The 25,409-nt window shown below is 40.0% G+C and overlaps 1 protein-coding gene, 1 long non-coding RNA gene and 1 pseudogene across 3 annotated transcripts; 1 reads left to right on the top strand and 2 right to left on the bottom strand.

Annotated features, from left to right (window-relative positions):
• LOC113062717 (5'-nucleotidase domain-containing protein 1-like) overlaps positions 1-16,094 on the bottom strand; it is a 58,491-nt pseudogene extending 42,397 nt beyond the window's left edge.
• Positions 7,605-12,243, top strand: LOC113063507 (collagen alpha-1(X) chain). The gene is made up of 3 exons (XM_026233959.1): positions 7,605-7,747; positions 8,109-8,232; positions 9,849-12,243. The coding sequence occupies exons 2-3, from the start codon at positions 8,124-8,126 to the stop codon at positions 11,720-11,722; spliced, it is 1,983 nt and encodes a 660-aa protein (XP_026089744.1). The 5' UTR covers positions 7,605-7,747; positions 8,109-8,123; the 3' UTR covers positions 11,723-12,243.
• On the bottom strand, positions 14,232-15,263 carry LOC113063508 (uncharacterized). 2 transcript variants are annotated; one of them, XR_003278697.1, is made up of 3 exons: positions 15,208-15,263; positions 14,433-14,593; positions 14,232-14,305 (listed from the first exon to the last, which is right to left on the bottom strand). It is a non-coding gene; the product is annotated as an uncharacterized LOC113063508 (long non-coding RNA). The 2 variants fall into 2 exon arrangements; XR_003278698.1 differs by having other exon boundaries at positions 14,287-14,305; positions 14,395-14,593.
• Positions 16,095-25,409: the final 9,315 nt, after the last annotated feature.

Raw genomic sequence — 25,409 nt, 5'->3', positions numbered from 1 at the left:
TAGAATATTTTGAAGCAACGAAAATTTTGGTCCAAAAATAGCAAAAACTGTGACTTTATTCATCATTGTTTTCTCTTTCGGGTCTGTTGTGAGAGAGTTCCAAACAAAGCAGTCTGGATATCCGGTTCACAAACGAATCATTCGATGTAACCGGATCTTTTTGAACCAGTTCACCAAATCGAACTGAAGCGTTTTAAACGGTTCGCGTCTCCAATATGCATTAATCCACAAATGAATTAAGCTGTTAACTTTTTTAATGTGGCTGACACTCCCTCTGAGTTAAAACAAACCAATATCCCGGAGTAATTCATTTACTCAAACTGTACACTGACTGAACTGCTGTGAAGAGAGAACTGAAGATGAACACCGAGGCGAGCCAGATAATGAACGAAATATTGACTCGTTCACGAATCAAGAACCGTTTCATCGGTTTTCGGATCACCAGTAGTTCTTTCGGACAGTTCGATTCAATAAACCGGTTGAAGAAATCGATTCACCGGTTCTTTTGCGCTCTACGTAATGACGTCATTGGTGATGATTGCCCTTGATTCAAGCCTTTGGTTTACCCGCGCTCATAACACTAGCACAGAATCAGTTCAGAATCAATCACCAAAAGAATCAGACGCTTTGCTTCACGCTGAATCACACATGTGAAGTATCATCAGCTTCCTCGGTTCTCGAATCGGATGCGTCTGACAGAAACGGTTCTTGACTTTGTTCATTATCTGGCTCAGCTCGGTGTTCATCTTCAGTTCTCTCTTCACAGCAGTTCAGTCAGTGTACTGTTTGAGTATATGAATTACTCTGGGATATTGGTTTGTTTTGTTTTGTTTAGACACACTAGAATTTTCCAGATAGTGTTAAGGCCAGTTGGAGCTAAACTTTTCAGAGCATTGGCCCTCCAGGATCTAGTTTGAAGACCCCTGTCCTACAGAGTTGTTACTTTGCACATGCTTTTTGATAATTACAAATAATAATGTAAAATTATTTTCTTAGAATAGGAGATATGCTGTCTCTCGCATCACATACATTATCAGTTGTTAAGTATGTGGTCTTGAAGAGGATCCTATTTTCTCTCATTTGTACTTGGTCTTGACTTGGACTCGAACCTCTTTGGACTCGGTCTTGACTCTACTAGTCCTGGACTTGGTCTTGACTTGGACTCGACAAAGCTGGACTTGACTACAGCTCTACTGGCACTACATTTAAGTATTGTTGAGATAAAGAGTAGCATGGCCCCACTGGATCCCCCACCATCATTGGGCTAGAGTACTGTCAGTCTGACGATGCCTAAATGCCATTGGATCAGAGTGCTGTCAATTGGTGCCTGACTGTTGCCTGCAAAGTTTTCATTTGAAAAAAAAAAAACAAGCGCCCTTCTCCCATCCACGCTCGTGACCGCTCGCACCTCATGTTTGTGACTGAATGTTCAGAATTGATGGATGGACATCTATGGACATCTACGAGGGCAGACCGGACCTCAAGGGCACTTTAGCGTCGGACCTCAAAGAGCAGGGGCTCAGATTGGGACATCCCTTTAATAGTAACCAAAATAGATGTTGGTAAGTGCAGTTTGACTAAAAGTAATGACTTGATAAAAAAAGTTGATAAAAATGCAATGACTTTTTGTTGAGTAAAACTAGGCTAAAACTATGAAAGACTAAATTGACTAAAAAGACTATTAAAGCATTTTCGTCTCAAGTTAAAGAACAAGACTAAATCAAAACTCCCTGTCAAAATTATGTCACGGTAGGAAATCCAGTGTTTCCTCCGTGTCACGTTTTGTTATTGTTTTTGTACTTACGTTGTCTCCATGTGCTCGTTTAGTTGATTGTCATCACCTGGGTGTTGATTGTCTCGCTCCAGCTGATCGTCATCATACCTCTGCTACTTATACTCACCTCGCTCTCTCTCTGTTGTCAGATCCTCTCTTATGTCTCCATGCACTAGCTGGATTACCGTCCTCCGTGTTTGTGTGCTGGTTTGGATTTGTGTTGTCGTCCGCGTGTCAGTGTTCCGGTCTGTTCCTGGTTCCAACCATTGACCACCTTCACCTGCACCGCTGACTTCACCATCCCGCTCTTCTCACGCCACCGTAGACCTTCCTTGCCATTGCCAACACTCTGGACACTCTTTATCAATAAACAACATCTGATTGCCTGCAATTGCTTCCTCCTCTTTTATCTGTCGTTACAGTAGGATCTGACCATCATGGAAGCAGCAGGCGATCGCTCCCCATCTCATCTCGAAGAATTTCTGCAACGAGCTGTGGGTCGTATGGATCGCCAAGACAAGGCGATAGATGAGATGGGTCGAGCCTTCCAAGCAATGGTGACGAAGGTGTCCGAGCTCGTTCTCCAGACGCAACAACAACAACAATCGTCACCCGCTGCGCCTCCCACGCCACCCACACCGCCGATCGTCTCCGGGGGGATTTCCCAGCCCGAACCACGCCTCCCCATCCCGGAGAAATATGCGGGTGAGCCAGATTTCTGTCGATCATTTCTGTCTCATTGTTCTCTGCACTTCGCCCTGCAGCCCCGCACGTTCTACACCGAGGAAGGGCTGCCCTCTGGGGGACGGCGGTGTGGGAGAACCAAGACAGCTGCTGTGCCTCGTTCCACGCACTTTCGGAAGAGATGAGACGGGTCTTCGACCGCTCCGCCGCCGGGAGGGAAGCGGCTTGGCTTCTCACGGACCTACGTCAGGGGGAAAGGTCCGTTTCCGATTATTCGATTGAGTTCCGCACCCTGGCGGCGGAGTGTAAGTGGAACGAGGAGGCGCAGTGGGTTCACTTCCTGCATGGGTTGGCTGACCGCATCCAACAGGAGATCCGCGCCGTCGAGCTCCCCACTTCTCTCAACAGTCTGATTGACCTAACCATCAGAGTGGAGAATCGACTCGATCAAGCCACCAGACGGAGGGGGAGAGCAGTTCTCGCGAACAGACCGGAGGCTCAGTATCAGCGCTCAGATGTTGCGGTCAGCCCACCGGGAGATCTTGAACCCATGCAGGTGGGGCGAGCTCGGCTCTCCCGGGAGGAGAGGATCAGGCGGAGATCCCTGGGACTATGTTTATACTGCGGCAGTCAAGAACATCACATCCAGCGTTGTCCGGTAAAAGGACCAAGCCCGATAGTAAGACGGAGGCTACTATCGGGTGGGATCTCTGCCAGAAAGACCTCATCTACATCGACACTCCTTCCGGTGAGTCTACGGTGGTCCACCCACGCACTCGAGCATCACGCCTTGTTGGATTCTGGGGCAGAGGGTAATTTCATGGACTTCCAGTTCGCTAGTAAGCTTAACATTCCTCTCACCTCCCTCAAACACCCCATTGCACCCTTTGCTCTCAATGGACACAGACTACCAGTCATCACTCAGACCACCTTACCTGTTTCCCTCACCACATCTGGCAATCATACTGAGGAGATATCATTTTACATTACGGACTCACCTCAATCCCCCATCGTTCTCGGTCACACCTGGCTTCAGAAACACAACCCCAGCATCAATTGGCGCCTTGGATCTGTGGTTAGCTGGAGCGAGGAATGTCATTTGTCTTGTCTTTTGTCTGCTGGTGTTAATGTTTCTGAGTCTGTGTTTCAGGGGGAAGCAGTGGATTTGGCTAGCGTGCCTGCGGAGTACCACGACCTGAAGGAGGTGTTCAGTAAGTCTCGTGCTGATTCTCTTCCTCCTCATCGTCCCTATGACTGTGCGATAGAGTTATTGCCAGGTACTTCTCCGCCTAAGGGCAAGTTATATTCTTTGTCTGTTCCAGAGACGGCGGCCATGGAGAAATATATATCCAGTTCTCTAGCAACGGGGTTTATCCGCCCTTCCTCTTCTCCAGCGGGGGCGGGGTTCTTTTTTGTGGGAAAGAAGGACGGATCCTTGCGACCTTGCATTGACTACCGAGGGCTGAACAACATAACGGTAAAGAATACCTATCCTTTGCCGCTTATGTCTTCAGCTTTTGAGAGGTTGCAGGGAGCGTCCGTTTTCACTAAATTGGACTTACGTAATGCTTATCATTTGGTCCGCATCAGGGAGGGGGATGAGTGGAAGACTGCCTTTAACACCCCTAGAGGCCATTTTGAGTACTGCGTTATGCCGTTCGGGCTAACCAACTCGCCGGCAGTCTTTCAAGCACTCGTTAATGACGTGTTGCGAGACATGGTCGATCTGTTCATATATGTTTACCTGGATGACATATTGATTTTTTCTTCGTCTCTCCAGGAACACGTGCAACACGTACGACGAGTGCTTCTGCGGTTGCTAGAGAATGGATTGTTTGTCAAGGCGGAGAAATGCGTTTTTCATGCACAGTCTGTTTCTTTTCTAGGACACATCATTTCGACTGAGGGTGTTCGCATGGATCCTGAGAAGGTTAAGGCTGTGGTAAATTGGCCATCCCCAGAGTCTCGCAAGGCCCTGCAGAGATTTCTGGGGTTCGCCAATTTTTACCGGCGTTTCATTCGCAATTTCAGCCAACTAGCCGCTCCTCTGACCGCCTTGACCTCCCCTAGTTTGACGTTCAGGTGGTCAGACGCAGCTGAGGCTGCGTTTGCCAAACTGAAAAGCTGCTTTGTTTCAGCTCCCATTCTCGTCACCCCTGATCGCTCACGTCAATTCATAGTGGAGGTCGACGCGTCAGAGGTGGGGGTAGGAGCAGTGTTATCCCAACGCGCATCCTCAGACGGAAAGGTGCATCCGTGCGCGTATTATTCTCACCGTTTATCTCCTGCAGAAGTTAATTATGACATTGGCAATCGAGAGTTGTTGGCAGTCAAACTTGCACTGGAAGAATGGCGTCACTGGCTTGAGGGGTCGGGTGTACCTTTCATTGTATGGACGGACCATAAGAATCTCGAATACATTAGAACCGCCAAAAGACTTAACTCCAGGCAGGCTCGGTGGGCATTGTTTTTCGGTCGTTTCGATTTTACACTTTCTTACCGGCCGGGTTCCAAAAACATCAAACCCGATGCTTTATCCCGTCTTTTTGAGCGTTCCGATCGTACTGCTACTCCCGAGCCCATTTTACCGGGGACCATCATTATCTCCGCGCTCAGGTGGGAGGTCGAATCGAAGGTGTTGACCGCCTTAGAAGGGGTAACGCCCCCGGCTCGTTGCCCACCGAACCGATTGTTTGTGCCGGAGAGGTTACGGTCAGACGTTCTCCAGTGGGGTCATTGTTCCAGTGTTGCTTGTCACCCAGGGGTTAGTAGAACTAGATTTCTGGTCAAGCAACGATTTTGGTGGCCTGGTATGGCTCGTGACGTCCACGATTTCGTCTTGGCTTGTTCAGTTTGCGCTATTGGTAAGACTTCCAATCGACCTCCAGATGGGTTACTCTTACCGCTGTCTGTCCCTTCAAGACCCTGGTCCCACATTTCGCTAGATTTTATCACCGCCCTCCCGCCCTCTAAAGGTAATACGGTGATTTTAACCGTAGTGGACCGGTTCTCGAGGGCGACTCATTTTATTCCCTTGCCCAAATTACCTTCAGCCAAGGAAACAGCGGTAGCTGTCATTGACCACGTCTTCCGCATACATGGCCTCCCGACAGACGTGGTTTCTGACAGGGGTCCCCAATTTGTGTCCAAATTTTGGCGAGAATTTTGTAAATTGTTAGGAGCGACTGTTAGTCTTTCTTCCGGGTTCCATCCCCAGAGCAATGGTCAAACCGAACGAGCCAATCAGGATGTCGAGAGGGTTTTGCGATGTTTGGTTTCCAATAATCCTTCGTCCTGGTGTCAGCAACTCTCAGTTGTGGAGTACGCACACAATTCTTTGCCAGTGTCATCTACGGGCATGTCTCCATTTAAGTGTAGTTTAGGGTACCAACCACCTAATTTTGTCAGTACGGAATCCGAGGTTTCGGTCCCCTCCGCACACGCATTAGTCCAGAGGTGTCACCGCACCTGGACCAGAGCTCGCAGAGCTCTGCTCCAGGCTAGGTCGCGCACCAAGGCTAAGGCCGATCGCCACCGGTCGAAGCCTCCCCGTTACGTCGTCGGTCAAAGAGTGTGGCTTTCTACCCAGAATATTCCTATGCGGTCCGTTTCTAACAAACTTGCTCCCAAATTTATTGGCCCGTTTTCTATTACCAAGATTATTAATCCGGTTACCGTGCGTCTTAGCCTTCCTCCGGCGTACAGGAGGATTCATCCCGTGTTCCACGTCTCCAAAATTAAATCGGTGATTTCTTCCCGTCTTAATCCGCCTGCTCCGGTTCCCCCCCCGCCTCGTCTCGTTAATGGGGAAACCACCTATTTGGTTAATCGTATTCTGGACTCTAGACGGAGGGGACGCGGTTTTCAGTACTTGGTGGATTGGGAAGGTTACGGTCCGGAGGAGAGGAGCTGGGTTCCTGCTCGGGACATATTGGATCACCACCTTATAGATGATTACAATCTACAGGTAAAGCAGGCTGGGAACGTCAGGTGACGTCCTAGGGGAGAGGGTACTGTCACGGTAGGAAATCCAGTGTTTCCTCCGTGTCACGTTTTGTTATTGTTTTTGTACTTACGTTGTCTCCATGTGCTCGTTTAGTTGATTGTCATCACCTGGGTGTTGATTGTCTCGCTCCAGCTGATCGTCATCATACCTCTGCTACTTATACTCACCTCGCTCTCTCTCTGTTGTCAGATCCTCTCTTATGTCTCCATGCACTAGCTGGATTACCGTCCTCCGTGTTTGTGTGCTGGTTTGGATTCGTGTTGTCGTCCGCGTGTCAGTGTTCCGGTCTGTTCCTGGTTCCAACCATTGACCACCTTCACCTGCACCGCTGACTTCACCATCCCGCTCTTCTCACGCCACCGTAGACCTTCCTTGCCATTGCCAACACTCTGGACACTCTTTATCAATAAACAACATCTGATTGCCTGCAATTGCTTCCTCCTCTTTTATCTGTCGTTACAAATTAACACTGCAACCAAACAACTTCAGTTGACAAGTGTTCAATCATGACTTCTGTGGCTAGTGCACCCAACAGTTCCCACGTGAAGACAAAAACACTTCAGTTCTGCCCTCTGCTGTCCTACAGTAGAATTAACCACACTTTCACCCATATTCTGAGCTGTGGTTTGACACTGATCCTGAGATGCTTTTAAAGAAATAAATCAAAAAGGAGAGAAAATACATAGACAAATGCTACATTATTTTCAACCAGTTATCTTTCTTTTAAAAGATTATGCAAAACCATTATGTAATAACCATACTTCATGCACAGAAACATAATACATGCTAAATAAAAAAATGAAACGCCTCATGCACAAAACAGCTGCAAGGAATTAATTTCCTCCAAAATGCACAAAGTTAAAATTTGATCAAATATGCACAATACTTAAAGAAAAATTTAAATAAAATGTCCCTTTAAAAAACAGTGTTTAATATATATACTGTCAACATCCTATTTATTTATGTTTTATTGTTATTGTTATTATTGCCTGTAAGGATCAAAACAAAGCATGACCACAGATCAAAATGATAAGAACTACCATATTATGCAGATCTGCCATGCACTCACATGGGACATCATACCCATCATTAAAACTGACATCACACAAGGAGGGAGGGAGATTTTGGGTGCTGCTGGAGAAGCAAATTTGGTATAAATAGCAGAATCCACTCCTGTGAACAGGACTCAGGACTTTCTACAGACTGACTGGAAACTTACAAATATACAGATTGGCCGGGAGAGCAGCCTGACCACCCCTGACTTCTGGAGCTCCAGCCTGCAGGTGGGTACAGCTGTTCTATAGCCCTCTGCTCCAGCTTAATGCTGATGGCATTGCTGGAACAGGTGGGAGAAGATGATCATTTAGATGCTACTTTCTATGTGTGTCAGTGAGTTCCTGGACCCTGTTTATTAAGTATGCAATTGGAAAAGCAAGGTTTTCCGGATGATTAGACATGCATTTGATGCTTTTTTTTTTTTGTAATTTTGTTTTTATGTTGATATTATGCATCTTGTTTATATATACTGAAATCACATTCTTGTTAATAATGCCCATTTTTAAGTGTTATGAGTGGGAGATGTGTGTCCTCACACTTTTTTTGTCACTTATTCATTATTGTTTTTGTTTCATAATTTCTTTACAGGCTTAGCTTTAGAAAATGGACCTCAGAGTAACAAGCATTCTTCTTCTTCTTGTGGTACTGGCTGAGGCCACCCCTGAAAGATACTATAATGTGAAGAAAATGCATTATCCTACAAAATCTCACAGTGAGTTTACTTCTGATTTATATATACTTAATGTATTTCATCACTGTAATGTTCCGTCATGTGAAATGCATCAGAGTATTTATACAGAATAACAGTAGCAGGTGCAATATTAAGAGAAAATACACTAAGGGAGATTGCCTTGCCAAAAAATACATACATGTATACAAATAACTAGTTAGATTGAAAAATTAGATTAGCCTCTTCGTCATGAGGGTATCTCAGATGTACACAAATCTGGATCTATTATCTGGATCTACAGTCAACAAATGTATCTAACATCACTTTAGATTTCTAATAATTATTTACAAAAGGGAGAAATAGTGCTTGTGTCCTTGTGCAAAAAGCATATTTACAAATACTGTTAGTTATCTAATATCTCTTCAGTTACACCACAATCACCATAATGTAAAATCTCCAAAACAGATGTAACCACATTATATAACAGGAGTGCCCAACATAAGCCACACTGTGGTGTTAAACTATACCATTAGTTTCTGGACAAGAACTCTTTCAAAAAAAAAAAAAAATTAAAAAATTAAAAAAAAAAAAAAAAAAAAAAAAAACATCCCAATTTTCTATGGAGGTCAAACAATCCAACCCAACCGTGCAGCACCTATGTCTATATGTAAATAATTTTACAGCATATTTTATTCTAAAATATACTTGTACAGGTGATTCACTTCTAGTTAATGATGTCTCTTGTCAAGTACTATCTAAACAAATGGTATAACGACTTACAAACATTTCAACTAACAAGCATTTTTTTACTAGTGAGGACTAATATAATCTCAAAGACTTCCATAGTTTTTATATCAGGTTAATATTTTCTATTGCCTAAACTCTACCCCTGGCTATAAAAATAGCCCTCACAGAGAATTGTGCAAAGCACTAGATATTTAAATAGCAAGCTTATTTGGAGCTGCAAACTTTTTTTCTTTTTAAATTTATTTTTGGCATTTTACACCTTTAATTTAGACAGGACAGTAGGCCAACAGGAAGCAATGTGGGTGAGAGGGTGAGGGGGTCATGACACGTCCGGGAGCCGGGATGCCCAAAGAGCAATGGTACTACATGTTGCCGCTGCCCACGGAGCTATCGACGCTTTTATAAACCTTTTAAACTAGTGAGGTCCAGCTTACTAGTTGGTGTTCAGCAGGTTTCAGTATATTAGTGAGAGCTTTTTTAAATAGTGAGGACATTTTGCAAACCTGCACACACACACACACACACACACACACACAAACACACACGCACATGCACATTAATACATTAAGTGCATTTAACATAAATATTGTTCTAATATATTTATTTATCCTAATATATTTATTTTTAGTCTACACATGTGACTAAATCACCAGTGAGATTAAAAAATATACCATTGACAGAAAATGTACTAGCTGATGAATCTCTTATTAAGAACGTCAAGGATGAAAATTTTGCTTTCAAATTTCAAAATTTTGCTTGTCAAAATTGAGGTTTAAATTATGTCATCACCATGATATTGAGCCAAGTGTGTATGTTAAGGAATTTCTTACAAGCAAATTAATATATTGTTATATTATTCAAGTAATGTAAGATTGTATCTAAATTACATTATATTTTTATCTTATTCTTAGCTGTTGCTGGTGAACCTGGTATTCCAGGCGCCCCAGGTGAACCTGGTGCTCCCGGCCTACCTGGCCCACCAGGAATTCCTGGTAAGAATGGAGTTGGACACCCCGGTCCGGTTGGTCCACCTGGACCACCAGGTCCAGCAGGCTACTCCTCACCTGGTAAACCTGGAACCCCAGGCGCACCTGGAAAATCAGGTGCACCTGGATTTCCAGGTGAGAAGGGACATCCAGGTCCTGCAGGACCTCAAGGTGCAAGAGGAGCACCAGGATCCCCTGGAATCCCTGGACCTGCTGGCATTTCTTCTACTGGAAAGCCTGGACCACACGGACTTCCAGGAGCAATGGGCCCACGTGGAGAACCTGGTCTAAAGGGTCTTCCTGGAATTCCAGGACTGCAAGGCCAGAAAGGAGAATCTGGCTATGGTATTCAAGGAGCACCTGGTGGCCAAGGTCCAATGGGCCCTCAGGGAGCTCCTGGTCAGCCAGGTCAGCCTGGAATTGGAAAACCTGGACCAAGTGGATATCCTGGAGAGCCTGGAAAGTCAGGAATGCCAGGTAGGGATGGGTCGCCAGGTCCTATGGGAATACCAGGACCAAAGGGTCATACAGGGGCACCTGGAATAGGAGCACCAGGAAAACCAGGCCTTAATGGTGCTCCAGGTATGCCTGGGCCAATGGGACAAAAAGGTCCTCAAGGACCAGCAGGACAGCCAGGTGCTCCAGGTCTGCCAGGTGTTGGCAGACCTGGATCACCTGGACTTCCAGGAGAAAGGGGAGTGTCTGGAACCTCAGGTACAACAGGCCAAAAGGGAGAACCAGGGCCATTGGGTCACACAGGTCAACCAGGTGCTACTGGTCCAATAGGTCCACCAGGTCCTCAGGGTGCTAGAGGATTCCAGGGAGAACATGGTCCACAGGGAGCTAAGGGTGATATTGGTTTGGTTGGAGCACCTGGCCCAAAAGGTGCAAAAGGTGAACAAGGTGCACAAGGCTTCTCAGGGAAATCTGGTGTTCCAGGTGCAGCAGGTCCACCTGGTCCAATAGGTCATATGGGCCATCAGGGTCCCAAGGGTGAACCAGGATTTACTGGGGCACCAGGTATCCCAGGTAGCAAGGGGCCACCAGGAGAAAAGGGACATACAGGATTTCAAGGGCCAACAGGTGCAAGGGGTGAAAATGGCATCCCTGGAGCTAGAGGACCAACAGGCCCAGTAGGACCTGCTGGTCCACCAGGGCTTAAGGGTCATCCAGGACATCCAGGGCTCCCTGGCCCAGCAGGGCTCACAGCTAAGGGAATTTCTGGACCACAGGGTCCTCCCGGAATTCCTGGTGCCAGAGGTCATGATGGTCTCCCAGGTCGACCAGGGCCTCCTGGGCCACCTGGACCCCCAGGTGAGATTGTTTATTCATATCCTGAAAAAAGCATGCCAATTAAATCCCATGAGATGGCAATGCCTGTTAGTCACACAATGATAAAGGCACCCATGTCAGCATTCACAGCTCTTCTTACCACAGCTTATCCTAATGCTGGAACACCAATTGCATTCAACCAGGTTGTTTACAATGGAGATAACCACTATAATCCCAGCACTGGTGTATTCACCTGTGAGGTTCCAGGACTTTACTACTTTTCTTTCCATATGCATGTAAATGGAGCAAATGCATTGGTAGCACTTTACAAAAACAGAGATCCAGTCATGTTTTCATATGATGAGTACAACAAAGGTTTCCTTGACCAGATGTCTGGCAGTACAGTCCTCATGCTGAATTCCCATGACACAGTGTACATCCAGGTTCCAGATGACCAGTCCAATGGCATTTATGCTGATGGTAATGTTCACTGTTCTTTCTCTGGTTTCTTGATTGCATCAACGTGATAAACACACTCAAGAAAACCTCAATCTTTCTATTTCAAAAATTGTCTGCCTTTATACTAATTTTCTCATCTCCCCAAGAGTCATGCAGAATTAAAAAGGATGAATAAAAAAACATGTCTATATCTTGTTGATTTACAAAAGACCTATTTGTATGAAAATAGTTTGATAATCTCAATTATTATTGAACACCAAGAAAAATTATCCAAGAAATTAGACAATGGACCTGTTGCATTTGCCTGAAACCTGAACTGATGGATATGTATTAAAATGGTGCTGTGTTTGTCTTTTTCCTGTGCTCACATTTTAACAAAAGGTTCCTGTGTTTAGTATTCTTATTGAGCCAGGTTTTTAAATAAATGGTTTAAATACTAATACTAATACTACTAATAATAATTGTATGATTTGTTTTATTGTTTTTGTTTGTTTGTTTGTGTGTTTGTTTGTTTTTGTTCATTTAACTCTGTAATATCTCACAATGTGTGTATTATAATAACAACACAAATAAAGTTTTAGTGCCAGTGCTGCTGTTTGTTTATGTCTGTGGTAAAAGTGTAATGTTTTCCAGAGGTAAGTGCTCAGTACAAAGACCTCTACTTTTTCATCCTGAATGATTTCTTACACTGACTTCAAACTTTGAAAATCATCTTAGGATAACTAAAAATAAACATTCAAAATGTTTAAAAACAGCCATTTTATATTATATCAGAATTTAAATACACTTTGAAATGCTTGTCATACACAGAGTATAAAAGGGTTATTTCTACATACCACAAAATGCAGATGTGTTGTAATTATGGTCAATAGCAGCAACAATGTCTTTCCAAATGTCAGATGTGATTTCAGCTCCTTGCTAGGATTAAAAAAAATATAAATGAAAACAATAACATTTGACAACATACATTTTATTAAGTAAACATCAACCCTTACAGCTAATTAACAAATGCTACTTCACATCTACAATGAGAGGGGGTTCAGCGAAAAATCGGCAGCTGTCAGCAGGAAGTGGCTGTCACTGGCAGCAGGAAGTGGCTGCCAATAAAACCGGATGGCAGCTGTCGCTAATACCCGGAAATTGGAGGAGGCTGCCGGCGGCAACAAGACAAATAAATAATTATATACGCTTATGATTATGTTTAATACTTTTTAAAATAAGTATAAAGGTCAGTATTGTATATTATTTGATTTAAAATATTGATCAAATATAAACAAAGAAATAAGATCATTTTGCTAAACGTTAATTTCCAGCTGAATGTTTATGCATGCATGTATCATTGTTTGTGTGAAATAAAACAATTTGTATTTATATTTATTTATATACGAGAGTGGCATTTACTGGGTGTATGTTGTATATTTATTATAGGCTATATACACAAATGACTGAAAAGAGAGAAGTCTCAGAGACCTTTTTTTAAAATCATAATTTGCGGTTATATTTGTAGTATTTCAAGAAACAACTATATATATATCTAGTATAAAGTAGCTTTTAAATTTGTAACTGGGTTAGTAAGTTGTCAAAGTCAGTGCTTTACAATGTAAACAGTATAAAATATATCCAGTAAGCAAGCAGACTAAAATATCAATCAGAATCACTAACAACAATCCGGAGGGATTTTCAAGACTCTTAGATCAGAACTGAGGAGTTCTGATGGAGTTACTTCTCCAGCATCTTGCACCAATCACTGTACAACCCAGGGTGGATGTGCATCTCTCCTCATTTTCCTCTTGCAACATGGTCAAGTCAAGCATTGTTTATTTATATAGTGCTTTTAATAATACAGATCAAAGCAAAGCAACTTTACAGTATTAAATAGGAAAATAGTGTGTCAGTCAATAATGCAGAAGGACATTAGTAAACTCAGTTTGTAGTCAGTTTAAAAGGCAGTTTATCATTGAATTCAGTGAAGTCATCCTTCAGCTCGGTGCAGTTTAAATAGTATCTGTGGAATCATTTGCAATCATGTCAATGAGATCGCTGTAAATGAAGTGACCACAACAAAGCAAGCCAGAGGCGACAAGGAACCAAAACTCCACCGGTGACAAAATGGAGTAAAAACAAGGTCTTTACAGGGGATCTGTATCTGGGGCTCTAGTTGTCCTGGTCTCCGCTGTCTTTCAGGGCTGTAGAGGTCCTTTCTAGGTGCGATCCACCATCTGGTCTGGATACGTACTCGATCCGCGTGACTGCAGTGACCTCCGAATAAAAAAGAAACAGATTAATATAATTGAAGATGTTAATATCTATACGATGTTTGATAGGGAGCCAGTGCAGTGTTTACAGAACTGGGCTAATCCGGTCATACTTCCTGATTCTAGTAAGAATTCTAGCTGCTGCATTTTATTATTCATAAGAAAATGGTGACATTAATACCTAAATTGCTTTATTAACAGTAGACATGCATGCACAGCCATATTAATGATTATTCCCATTGCATCTTGTCATCATGTACAGAGCAGTGATTACATTTTCATGCATAATTTGCACACCTGGTAAGCAGTTGATGTAAACCTCGTCGCAGTGTCTGCAAGGTGTACATTTTGTTGAATTCCTGACATGGCTTAGACTTGTTCTCCATTTTGTTCCACCTGTATATTGAGATGAGGAGTATGAAAACAGCATTATTACAAAGATAAACATTCAGACATGGCAACTGAGAAATGTAATGTTATGGCACCTTTTTAAACCTCTAATCAAATATGTAAAAGAAAATACTCAGTCAAGCCAGCTGGATTGTGCCCTCTTTCGAAAGGAGTCTGTATACAGTACAGCAGACTTCTGAATTTGGAACAAACCAAAGACAGACTTAATATTGTAGCATCACCCTCCTCCAGGATCACGTAAAGAAGAATTTCCAACAGGACAGCATCTGGCAACTATTGGGTATTACAAAAAAAAAAAGGTGTCAATGCCATGGTTTTGTCTCAAGATACACATCAGTAATGTTTTTTTTTTCTTTTCTAAATGCATGTTTACAAAAGCTACTTCAATGTAAAAATTATAGTAAAAAAAAAAAAAAAAAAAAAAATTGTGCATTCACATGCTTACAACTTCAACTGGTACACAGAACAGTTCTGCACATGCATAGTATTAGAGAAAACACACCTCAATAATGTAAAAAAAAAGGGATTCTTCTTTTAAGAACTCTTAAGTTAATGTATATCACACAATCTCCTGAAAGACTTAACATGCAAAAATATATGGTTAGTGTTGCACATTTATCTTCCATCATTCCAGTCAAACAACATTCTTTTATATTATTCAATAGACTGTTAACACGCTAACAAACGTTCAAATTTAATGGTACGTCAAACGGTAGGCCCCAAACAAGGTACACAAACAACGTTGCTACCACTAATTAGATTTTATTGAACAATTAAACCAAAGTAGGCACCAAGTCTACCAAGTCGTTCACCAAGATAACAATTAAAATCAAACTTACAACGCAAAAAAAACATTAATTACTCCGATGACCAATTTCTGAACTTACCGTTTGATCAATCGCAACCATTACTGAAGCGTTTGGGTGCAGTTATATCTGATTGGTTGCGCCCACGTTGGTCGATACTGATTGGCTCCCACCGATCGGCAGGTCCCGCCTACCATCCGGCTGCCAGTTACTGCCTTCCGGCTGTCAATGGCAGCCACTTCCTGCTGCCAGCTGCCGATTTTTTATCTGAACCCCTGCTGTCTACAATAGACATATAGCATTCGTGAAGAGCATTGATTTATTTTGACCTTGTACAACATATCCACCACTCTGGCACAGAGAAGAGCACCAGGGAGGTCAAAATAGTTATCATAAAAATAGTATTTTGCTGCAACAAATAAGTGCACTTAATCACATATTTAAGCAAGGACATAAATTTGATAAAATAATCAAGTGGTAAACACTAAATTTGCAGAAACATAAATACCACATCACAAAAATAAATCAGCAGATGAAATAAACTTATGAGTGTTTAATTGTTATCAGACATTATAAAATGAACTTCAAGAACACATCCTACCAGATTGTTTATACGAGGTATTGAGGCTATTAAAATGCTTCCATTCTCTTTTTGGACCATAATGCTTTGTGATATCGTCAATACTAAGGTTTTTACTGCCATGTGTTGTTTTAAATAGATTAATAGCTTAATATAAAAGGTTAAGAGAAGTTTATACATTTCTTTACGTACAGTTCATCTTTTTCCAGAAAAGGAAACACACACACACACACACACAAGACATACTGAAATTGACTCGCTGCAAGACAGTACTGTCCTCTGCCAACTTGACCTGGTTGCCATCCTCAAGGTCCACCACAAGACCTTTAAAACTGGTCAAATGACAACAAGCATCTGTGTTTGTGTATAGAGAGACAAACAGGCTCATACTAGGATAACAACTTATTTATTTGTTAAGAAAAAAAAAAGGATACGGAAATTAAAACATTATAGATATATACATAACCAATTTATTTATTATCATTATCTGTATTAGTGACAAGAATACTTGTTTAAAACAAGTTTCAATTTGTTAATGAGTAGGGCTGGCAGTATGGTGATATATTGCGGCAACAGCATAAAGTGTCTATCGTTAGAGATGTATGTAAATTTCCAAAATAGCATGGAGCATAATGAACCTGCTGCTGCCTGTGTATTTTAATACGGATTTAAAGAGCAAAATAAACTTATTCACTGCTCTTGCCTTTATAACTTTTGTATCGAACTTTAATAAAATGTAATTTATATTTAAGTAATACAGTGAAAGCTATGCAGTTTTATTTACATTTAATTATTCCATTTCTGTAGACATCTTACTAGATTTTAGATAAACCAATTGTAGGCTACCTAAAAAAAAACGTTTATTTCACTTTAAACTACGTTTATTTAATTTGTCCTATTGTTTTTATTTTTACAACTAAAAATAAAATATATTTCTTTGTGTATATATATTTGTATCTTAAAAAAAACACCCTAACATTTATGAAAGAAAAAAGCTGTTCACACATCAACATAGACGAGGGATTCTGCTTTCAAAATGGTGAATTTTGACAAAAGGTGAGCAGTTTGCCTGGATAATGAGATTAAGGGAGTCTGCAAAACATTTGTCTCTTCTGCAATACGTGGAATAGGGGCTACAACAATGTCACAAAAGACTACAAGCCGTGTTTCTAAGGAAACGGTTACAGTGAAACCAAACAGCTGGTTCGATATTTCTCGCGGAAATATTGCGGTTCCCATTATAACACATGGACAACACAGATCTTTGTATCATACTTGAACAAACGTAAGAATTTCTGATTATTCAAGCATTTCGGGTGCTGTTACCGCAAAGAAAAGTCGTGGCCTAATGGTTAGAGGGTTGGACTCCCAATCGAAGGGTTGTGAGTTCTAGTCTCGGGCTGGACGGAATTGTGGGTGGGGGGAGTGCACGAACAGCTCTCTCTCCACCTTCAATACCACGACTTAGGTGCCCTTGAGCAAGGCATCGAACCCTCAACTGCTCCCCAGGCGCTGTGTGCGTGTGTGTGTGTGCGTGCATGCATGCATGCATTTCGGATGGGTTAAATGCAGAGCACAAATTCTGAGTATGGGTCACCATACTTGGCTGAATTTCACTTCACTTAAATGCCAGGTAGCTAACGCTAGCAGCCATCAAGGAGATGTAATCATGCAGGAATAATGTTAATACTTGTTTGATAGTTAATGCATTAATTAACATTTATCAGTAAAATAAATCAAACAGTCTCTTTAAGAAGGAATAAGAAATACTCTGACTTTGAAATGAAATTTGAAATTAATGTGATCCTTCTCATCAAGCATAGAAAATACTAAATATACTAATAACTAGTCTGTTTTATGCTTTTCTCTTTACCTTTAAACTCACTCTACTGGACTTATTTGCAGCTTACAAAAATAAATAACTCAAAACCTACAAGGAATATTTCTAGAATGATTCCTAAAGAAGTGAACAAACTAGAAACATGCAGGTGAGGTCAGAACGTTTGGTGGGTATCGGTTCACTCTCCATCCAGACGCAGGCCGTGATGATTCTGTACCTCTCTGTCTTCTTTAAACCTTATGTTATGTTGGGGACGTTCTCGTCCACTAGGGGGCAATTTTGAGTCTTAATTTGGCCACACCTTTCTCTGTCCCAGCCAGCATTTCAACGTTGAAATGATGTCAGTACTATGGTTGAATAAACGTTGAATTACCTTTCAATTGTGCAGATTTGATCAGCGTTGATACTGTAACAAATGTAAATCGTGACATTGTTTCACTGTTGAAATCGTAACTTTGTTTCACCATCTTACCTTCATCACGGGTGAATTATGGTTGTTCTGTAGACATTGGATTAACGCTGAATTAGGTGTTGATTTTACAAAGTGAATCAACATTGATAACGCGGCATCAGGTAAATACACAACTGTACATTCAATTAGAGCCTAGTATGCATTTAGATCAACACTGTGCATTATGAATGTTAAAAATCAAATGACTGGCAGCAATGTCTTTACAATGAACTTCAATAAACAACCCATTCTCACTCCAAAGGCGTCAAAAACCGAAGCATGGTCAAGCGCCCCTAGCGTCACTTTTATGACGCCAAATGTGCCTCTCGGCGTCGAATATCGAAGCACTACGACCTTCATTGCTTTCAATGGGAAACTTTTGGCGTCAGAATTTGACACGAGGACATGAGATGTTTATCGCTATGAAATCACGTTCAAGAAGTCTCATTCAGCACACATCGCGATACTTGCTATCAGTTCCACAGTTTGGGTGAGTAGTCGTATATACGCTCTTTTAATGCCTTTTATAAAATGTATTCTGTCTTATTTATTAATCAAATTAGTGCCATATGTTTAATCGCTGTATTATATCGGTCATCCGCGGCTGTCTTTGAGTTTCATTGCGTTTAAATAAATGAACACAGCTGCTAATTAGTCTGATTAAACTCTATCTGTCACGTGACGTGCCATAGACCTTCGAACAGTTTTATATTATTATTAATTCCAGGATTAATGATGTAAGTTGTATTTGTAGTAAAATCATGGTAATCACGACACTTACAATAGTAATAAATGAAATGTGAAGTTAAAACACAGTAAACAGGACATTAGTAACTAACTGTAGTTTTACTATGGTATATTAATAATCAATACAACAATACAATAATCACCAAACCAGCTATGTTTGTATCACTGTAATGTTAGTGTTTTTATGTGCTTTTATATGACAGATATCACAGTAATCATATGTTCTGTACCATGCTTTTAATACCTTTTAATGTAAATCCAAAAAAAAAAAAAATGCAATTAAAAATAAATAATAAAACATGCATTTTTCCATCTTGCAGTTCTTTCATATCAGTTTATATATATATATATATATATATTATATCTAAATATTTTGCTCACAGATCATTATTAACATTCTGTATATAATTCAATTTTTATTATTTTTATTTTTATTTTTAGCTGAAAAGACGTAAAGGCAGTCAGCCCAGTGGTGTTTCTGGAGAGGGATTCCTTCAGAAATGGAGAAGACAGAAAGCTGCGGAGGCAGATATTTGCAGCAGTAAGTCTGTGATAGTTTGTCTCTTTTATCAAACATTCCTGCTGTTATAATTTGTACAGCATTTGTTGTTTCTTAAACTGCTGCACTGTCCAAATACCCACACTTGCCATCTTTGCACTTGACCACTTGATTACTTATTTGACGTCTTTCCTGTATTTGGCCTAGTGTTCGAGTGAGCATGATGACCACAAGTGTGTGTCGAACTTTTCATGACCTGATGACTGTGTTTCCCAATCCTGATCCTGGAGAACCCCAGCACTGCACGGTTTTGGTGTCTCTCTTATCTGCCTTGGAGTCTTCACTGATGAGCTGATGAGTTGAATCAGGTGTGTTTGATCAGGGAGACATCTCAAATGTGCAGTGTTGGGCTTCTCCAGGACCAGGATTGGGAGCCACTGCCTTATGGGACACTTATGTGTTTAAAGAGATTTTTAATAACTAATTATCAATATTTCACATACTGTACATTGGACAGCTTCCCATGACCTCTTGTGAGATCTCGGCAAAAAGTCTGACGATTTATTCCAAAACATGATGCATGATGGGATACACTAAGCTTTGTATAGCGCTCCGGAGCAGTATTGGAGAGGTTTAGTGTGTGTTAAGGACGCTGTGCTTTGGCATTATTAAGACCGGGGACAGTCTCGTTCACACACTGTCACGTACACACACTCTCAAGTGGCCAAGACTGCAAGTGTGGGTATCTGGACAGGGTCAAAGTCTTAAAAATGATCCCTAAACACATCACAGTCTTAATAATCCAGTTTAACACTTGTATGATATTGTACAAGCCCCAGGACAGCCTCATCTGACACTATCAAAAGAATTCATATGACTATAGCTTGCTATTAATTACTTGCTTTCAATAATGGATTCATTTAACATTTAATTATACAGCATCTTTACAGAGGTGTAATGTACAAGCTGCACGTAATTAATAATATTTCCTTCTTTCTGTTTTACAGGATTTTTTGCAGATAATCCTAATGCTGTTCTTCTTTTTCAGGTCTAAAATATCAAGCTCAACAACTCACTCAAGAGCCAACCCTCACAAACCTTCCTAAAAACTAAAAGAGCTGTTACTGAGTCTCAGCGAATCTTGCCATGATCAGCTCTTCCCAAGTACATTTGTTTAGAATATTTTTTTTAATCAACATTTACTCCTCAAATGCTCTGGTCTGAATCTTACTTTAAATTAACTTAATTATGTTTAATGAGCAATATTATTTGCACACAGAGTAAGTAGAGATTATCTTGTTTCACAGAAGAGAAGGAAGACCAAGGAAATGATTTGCTCAGGATGAGGAATGAAGATGGCCATCTTGTGCTCAAACAAACAGAAGTCCTCTGGTATGTGTGTGTTGAAGCAATGCTGTGTTATACAACATTTTATGATGATCTCTCACAGAACTGGTCATGTCAGCCTTGATTTCTTTTTTTACTATTACAATTACAGCACGTTAGCAAAGTGTGACTGGACATTTTTAATATTATGTTTTTAAAAACACACCACCTGTTTTAAAAGTAGACAAGTATCATGAAATTGGTTTAGTTGATATAAACACCAATGTACATTATTTCATTGTTTTCTAAATGTTATGTTATAAATTGTGAATTGATAGTTGATTGGTTTGAAGCCAGGCCTTACACTGCACAGACTAAAACACATTTGTGAGAGAAGTCAGGAACTTTAGAGAAAGATTCTAGAGGAAGAAAACACATTTACTGCAACAATAGATGAATTCTAGAGTCTCTGAGAACTACACATGCTAATGCAGTCTCATGAGCAAGACCTTTGCCTCTGTAACTTTTTCTTAATTCTTTAATTTTTATTGCAGTATTTTTATTTGTACAGATGATCTCATCAGCCAAATGAGGGGTTTTGACCAAGTGATGCTCTTGAAAGGAGTGAAAGAAGAGGATGTGCTAAATTCTCTTCAGAGAAAAAGCTTCTCAAAAGGTCTTAAAACAGCTTGAAGAATGGTAAGTGTACAGTACTACAAGGGTCATAGTTACTCACCCTGCTAAAACCACACAGAACATAAGCTGCGCTCTCTGTCCATTAAACAACTTCATCTGGATTGTTTGTTTCACTTTGACCAGGTCTGGGATTTTAGGACTGAGAGATCCTCTGGCTGAGAGAAGCTACACCACATCAGTGCTGGATATCAACCACAAACTGTTTCCAGACACGAGAGAAGAAGAACACGATGGGGAGATGAAACCAGTTTAGATGTGATGATGGGAATCATTATTTTCTGGAACAGTATCTCATGTCTTATATGTATCACATGATCTGTATCACAGTTGACTGGATGGGACTGTGTGACTTTTAAGGACATTTCATCACTCATCTGTGTGAACTGATTTATATATGAGGTTAATGTATTTTTGATGATAATTATTTTCATTGAATCTTATTCGTCTTGATGCTACTTTATCAACTTTATAGTCTATGCTTCAATAAAATGAAAATGGTGAATATTGTGTTCTGAAGATTCTTGTTAAATACATAATTTTACTAGGTAGGCTGATATGTGTTTATTTTAGACTTGGAAAAACGACATATTAATTATTGGGATTATTTTTTTATTTAAGACATAAACATTTTTGATCGGATTAATAACATCTGGGACATCAGTACACCAGAAAGTAATTTTTTCATATTTTAGTAACAAATATGCACATTTTTTAGTGAAATAAAGGGAGTTACGAGATTAACTATTCTGCATTACAAGATGGTGCCATGGGCTTTATTGTTACAAACACTTGAGGGATAACTGAGAATGTAGCAGGAATGATCAATGTGGATCTTGTACTGCATTAAAACCAAGAGCACACACATGATGTCCAGCACCTGAGGAGCAAGATACGGGGGTGAGGAGGACATTTTTACACTGATTTTTGCTAAATAGTTTTATATATATATATATATATATATATATATATATATATATATATATATATATATATATATATAAATTAATATTCTTAGCACTGCATGAATTTGTCCTTGTGTAATAGTGAAGTATCACAATGTGTATACATTGTCCTTGATTACTGCTTTACAGTGGGGAATAGATAAAGGCAAGTTGTTGCAGGTTCATCCATTATATTTCTTGCCATATACTTCAAAAATCAAATAAATAATCTATTATTTTCATTATTAAATCATTTCTTTCTAATTTTTCCATGTTTCATCAGATGGCCTCACAATGTCCTGTCAAAAGGTATAATAGCAATGATGTAAGAATTAGAAAACAGAGGACTGTGAAAACTGTCAGATATAAATGTGACTCAGCTCAGTTTGTTGTCCATGATGAGTAGAATACATATATGTAGGTTTTACTGCCCTTCTACCCCCAGGGGCCCAGTAGCACCCCCCGGAAGAGCCCAAAACTGTACATTTCAAATGGCTGTATATCAGAGTCCAATTAACATATCATAGAGAAAATGGGCAGGATTATTTCTTATGCTATGCTGATAAAATAATGTTGAGCTCAGTTTTCAGAAATAAATGGAAAGCTGACATAAAGGCATTTTAAATATTGCTCACTGTAAAATACCACATTTCAGCCTGCCTCTCAAATATATCATAGAGGTTTGCACAATAAACATATTTAGATATCCAGTTTTCCTAAAAATAAATAATTTATTTCGTTTCGTTAATAAAAAGTTTTAAACTACATTACCCACAAGCCTCCGTCGTTCTATCTATGCAAAGGCAACACTAGGGGGCTGTTTTTTGTAGTTCATTGAAGTTATGCTTAGGGTTAGGATTAGGATCTCGCTAAAGATGTCATTTTTGTCAAGATAGCAACACTTCTTTGTTGACTTAATATATTACTAATGTGATGATAGCAGCAAAACATACTTTTTTACATGATGCGCTGTTTAATATGGGTTAAAAGATAGTCCAACCACAGACTGTCCTGAAAATTCATAGCCAATGACATCAAAGCTGAGCAGCAGCGACACACTTCCTTATCCATGTATGACCGACGTCTTTCGTTTTTCGGCTGAAGGGATAGATTCGGTTAACAATAGATTAAGCTTGCTACTTATTAGATTCGGTTTTATTAACGTCTTCACCTTCCTCCGTTGTTCAGCTTGACAAAAATTGGGCAATATTGATGTGCACATGCCCAGCAGTCGCAGTTGTATCCAACAGACAGATTCCTCTATAATAAATATAAGACACATTTTTAAGATTTATATATATTTTTTTTTTGACCAAAGACAAATATATTTACTAATCAAATGACGTGCTTCTAAACTTTACATTGTATATTACATTGTGTTTTAAAGTTAAAATTGTTCACATTTGTGTTTCTGTGATTTACCATTCTCTACCATTTGAACTCTAGGAATAAAAACTGAAATTATAAATGAATGAATGAATGAACAAATAAATACATAAAGCATAATAAACATGCATATTTTTGTAAGGATCTTCCATTATTTATTGATATGTCAAACTCATTTAAAGACAACATGCCCAAATTACTACACTGCATCCTCTGTCACCAAGCTCGTTTTTGCCACCATAAAGAATAAAAAGGCAGTTATGTTGTAAACATTAACTATTTTCAGTATGCAAATGAAAATGCTTTTATTAAAAAACAAAACAGTAAATACAGTATGTCTTTCAGAGAACACTGGAAAAAGTGTTGTGACCAAAATGTTATACAACACAATGTAAATGTTTCAAACTCACAAAAAAACACCATGAAGACATGCATGTCAAGTGTGCAATATATTTTTAATATGGAGCGCTATTTTTAACTATTGTTTTCATCACTGGTTCTGTAATGTATTCATTATGAGCTTATAATTAAAACAAAGTTACATCTTCTGCAAAAATCAAACCACTGCAAAGTCTAATCACTGATCCAGGGACCATTTCTGTGTGTGCGGGGGATAAAGAGTTAACGAGGTGAGTCCTTGTGCATGATGGAGCTACAGCGTTATCCTCAAACAATCCTGTAAGACAGAAAGGAAGGAAATATTAAATTACATTCAACTTATACATTACACTGTGTTTTGTTTAGACCATAAAAGAAGCCTCTGTAAAAACTTGAGAGTGTGTGTACGTGACAGTGTGTGAACGAGACTGTCCACGGTCTTAATAATGCCAAAGCACAGCGTCCTTAACACACACTAAACCTCTCCAATACTGCTCCGGAGCGCTATACAAAGCTTAGTGTATCCCATCATGCATCATGTTTTGGAATAAATCGTCAGACTTTTTGCCGAGATCTCACAAGAGGTCATGGGAAGCTGTCCAATGTACAGTATGTGAAATATTGATAATTAGTTATTAAAAATCTCTTTAAACACATAAGTGTCCCATAAGGCAGTGGCTCCCAATCCTGGTCCTGGAGAAGCCCAACACTGCACATTTGAGATGTCTCCCTGATCAAACACACCTGATTCAACTCATCAGCTCATCAGTGAAGACTCCAAGGCAGATAAGAGAGACACCAAAACCGTGCAGTGCTGGGGTTCTCCAGGATCAGGATTGGGAAACACAGTCATCAGGTCATGAAAAGTTCGACACACACTCGTGGTCATCATGCTCACTCGAACACTAGGCCAAATACAGGAAAGACGTCAAATAAGTAATCAAGTGGTCAAGTGAAAAGATGGCAAGTGTGGGTATTTGGACAGTGCAACAGTTTAAGAAACAACAAATGCTGTACAAATTATAACAGCAGGAATGTTTGATAAAAGAGACAAACTATCACAGACTTACTGCTGCATATATCTGCCTCCGCAGCTTTCTGTCTTCTCCATTTCTGAAGGAATCCCTCTCCAGAAACACCACTGGGCTGACTGCCTTTATGTCTTTTCAGCTAAAAATAAAAATAAAAATAATAAAATGGGGAGAGTAAATAAAATTGAATTATATAAAGAATGTTAATAATGATCTGTGAGCAAAATATTTAGATATAATAAATATATATAAATGTATATATAAATATAAACTGATATGAATGAACTGCAAAATGGAAAAATACATGTTTTTTTATTTATTTTTAATTTGATTTTTTTTTTTTTGGGATTTACATTAAAAGGTATTAAAAGCATGGTACAGAACATATGATTACTGTGATATCTGTCA

The sequence above is a fragment of the Carassius auratus genome, chromosome 45 (assembly GCF_003368295.1).
Source record: "Carassius auratus strain Wakin chromosome 45, ASM336829v1, whole genome shotgun sequence".
Classification (NCBI taxonomy): domain Eukaryota; kingdom Metazoa; phylum Chordata; class Actinopteri; order Cypriniformes; family Cyprinidae; genus Carassius; species Carassius auratus.
This window is presented reverse-complemented; position numbering and strand designations above follow the sequence as displayed.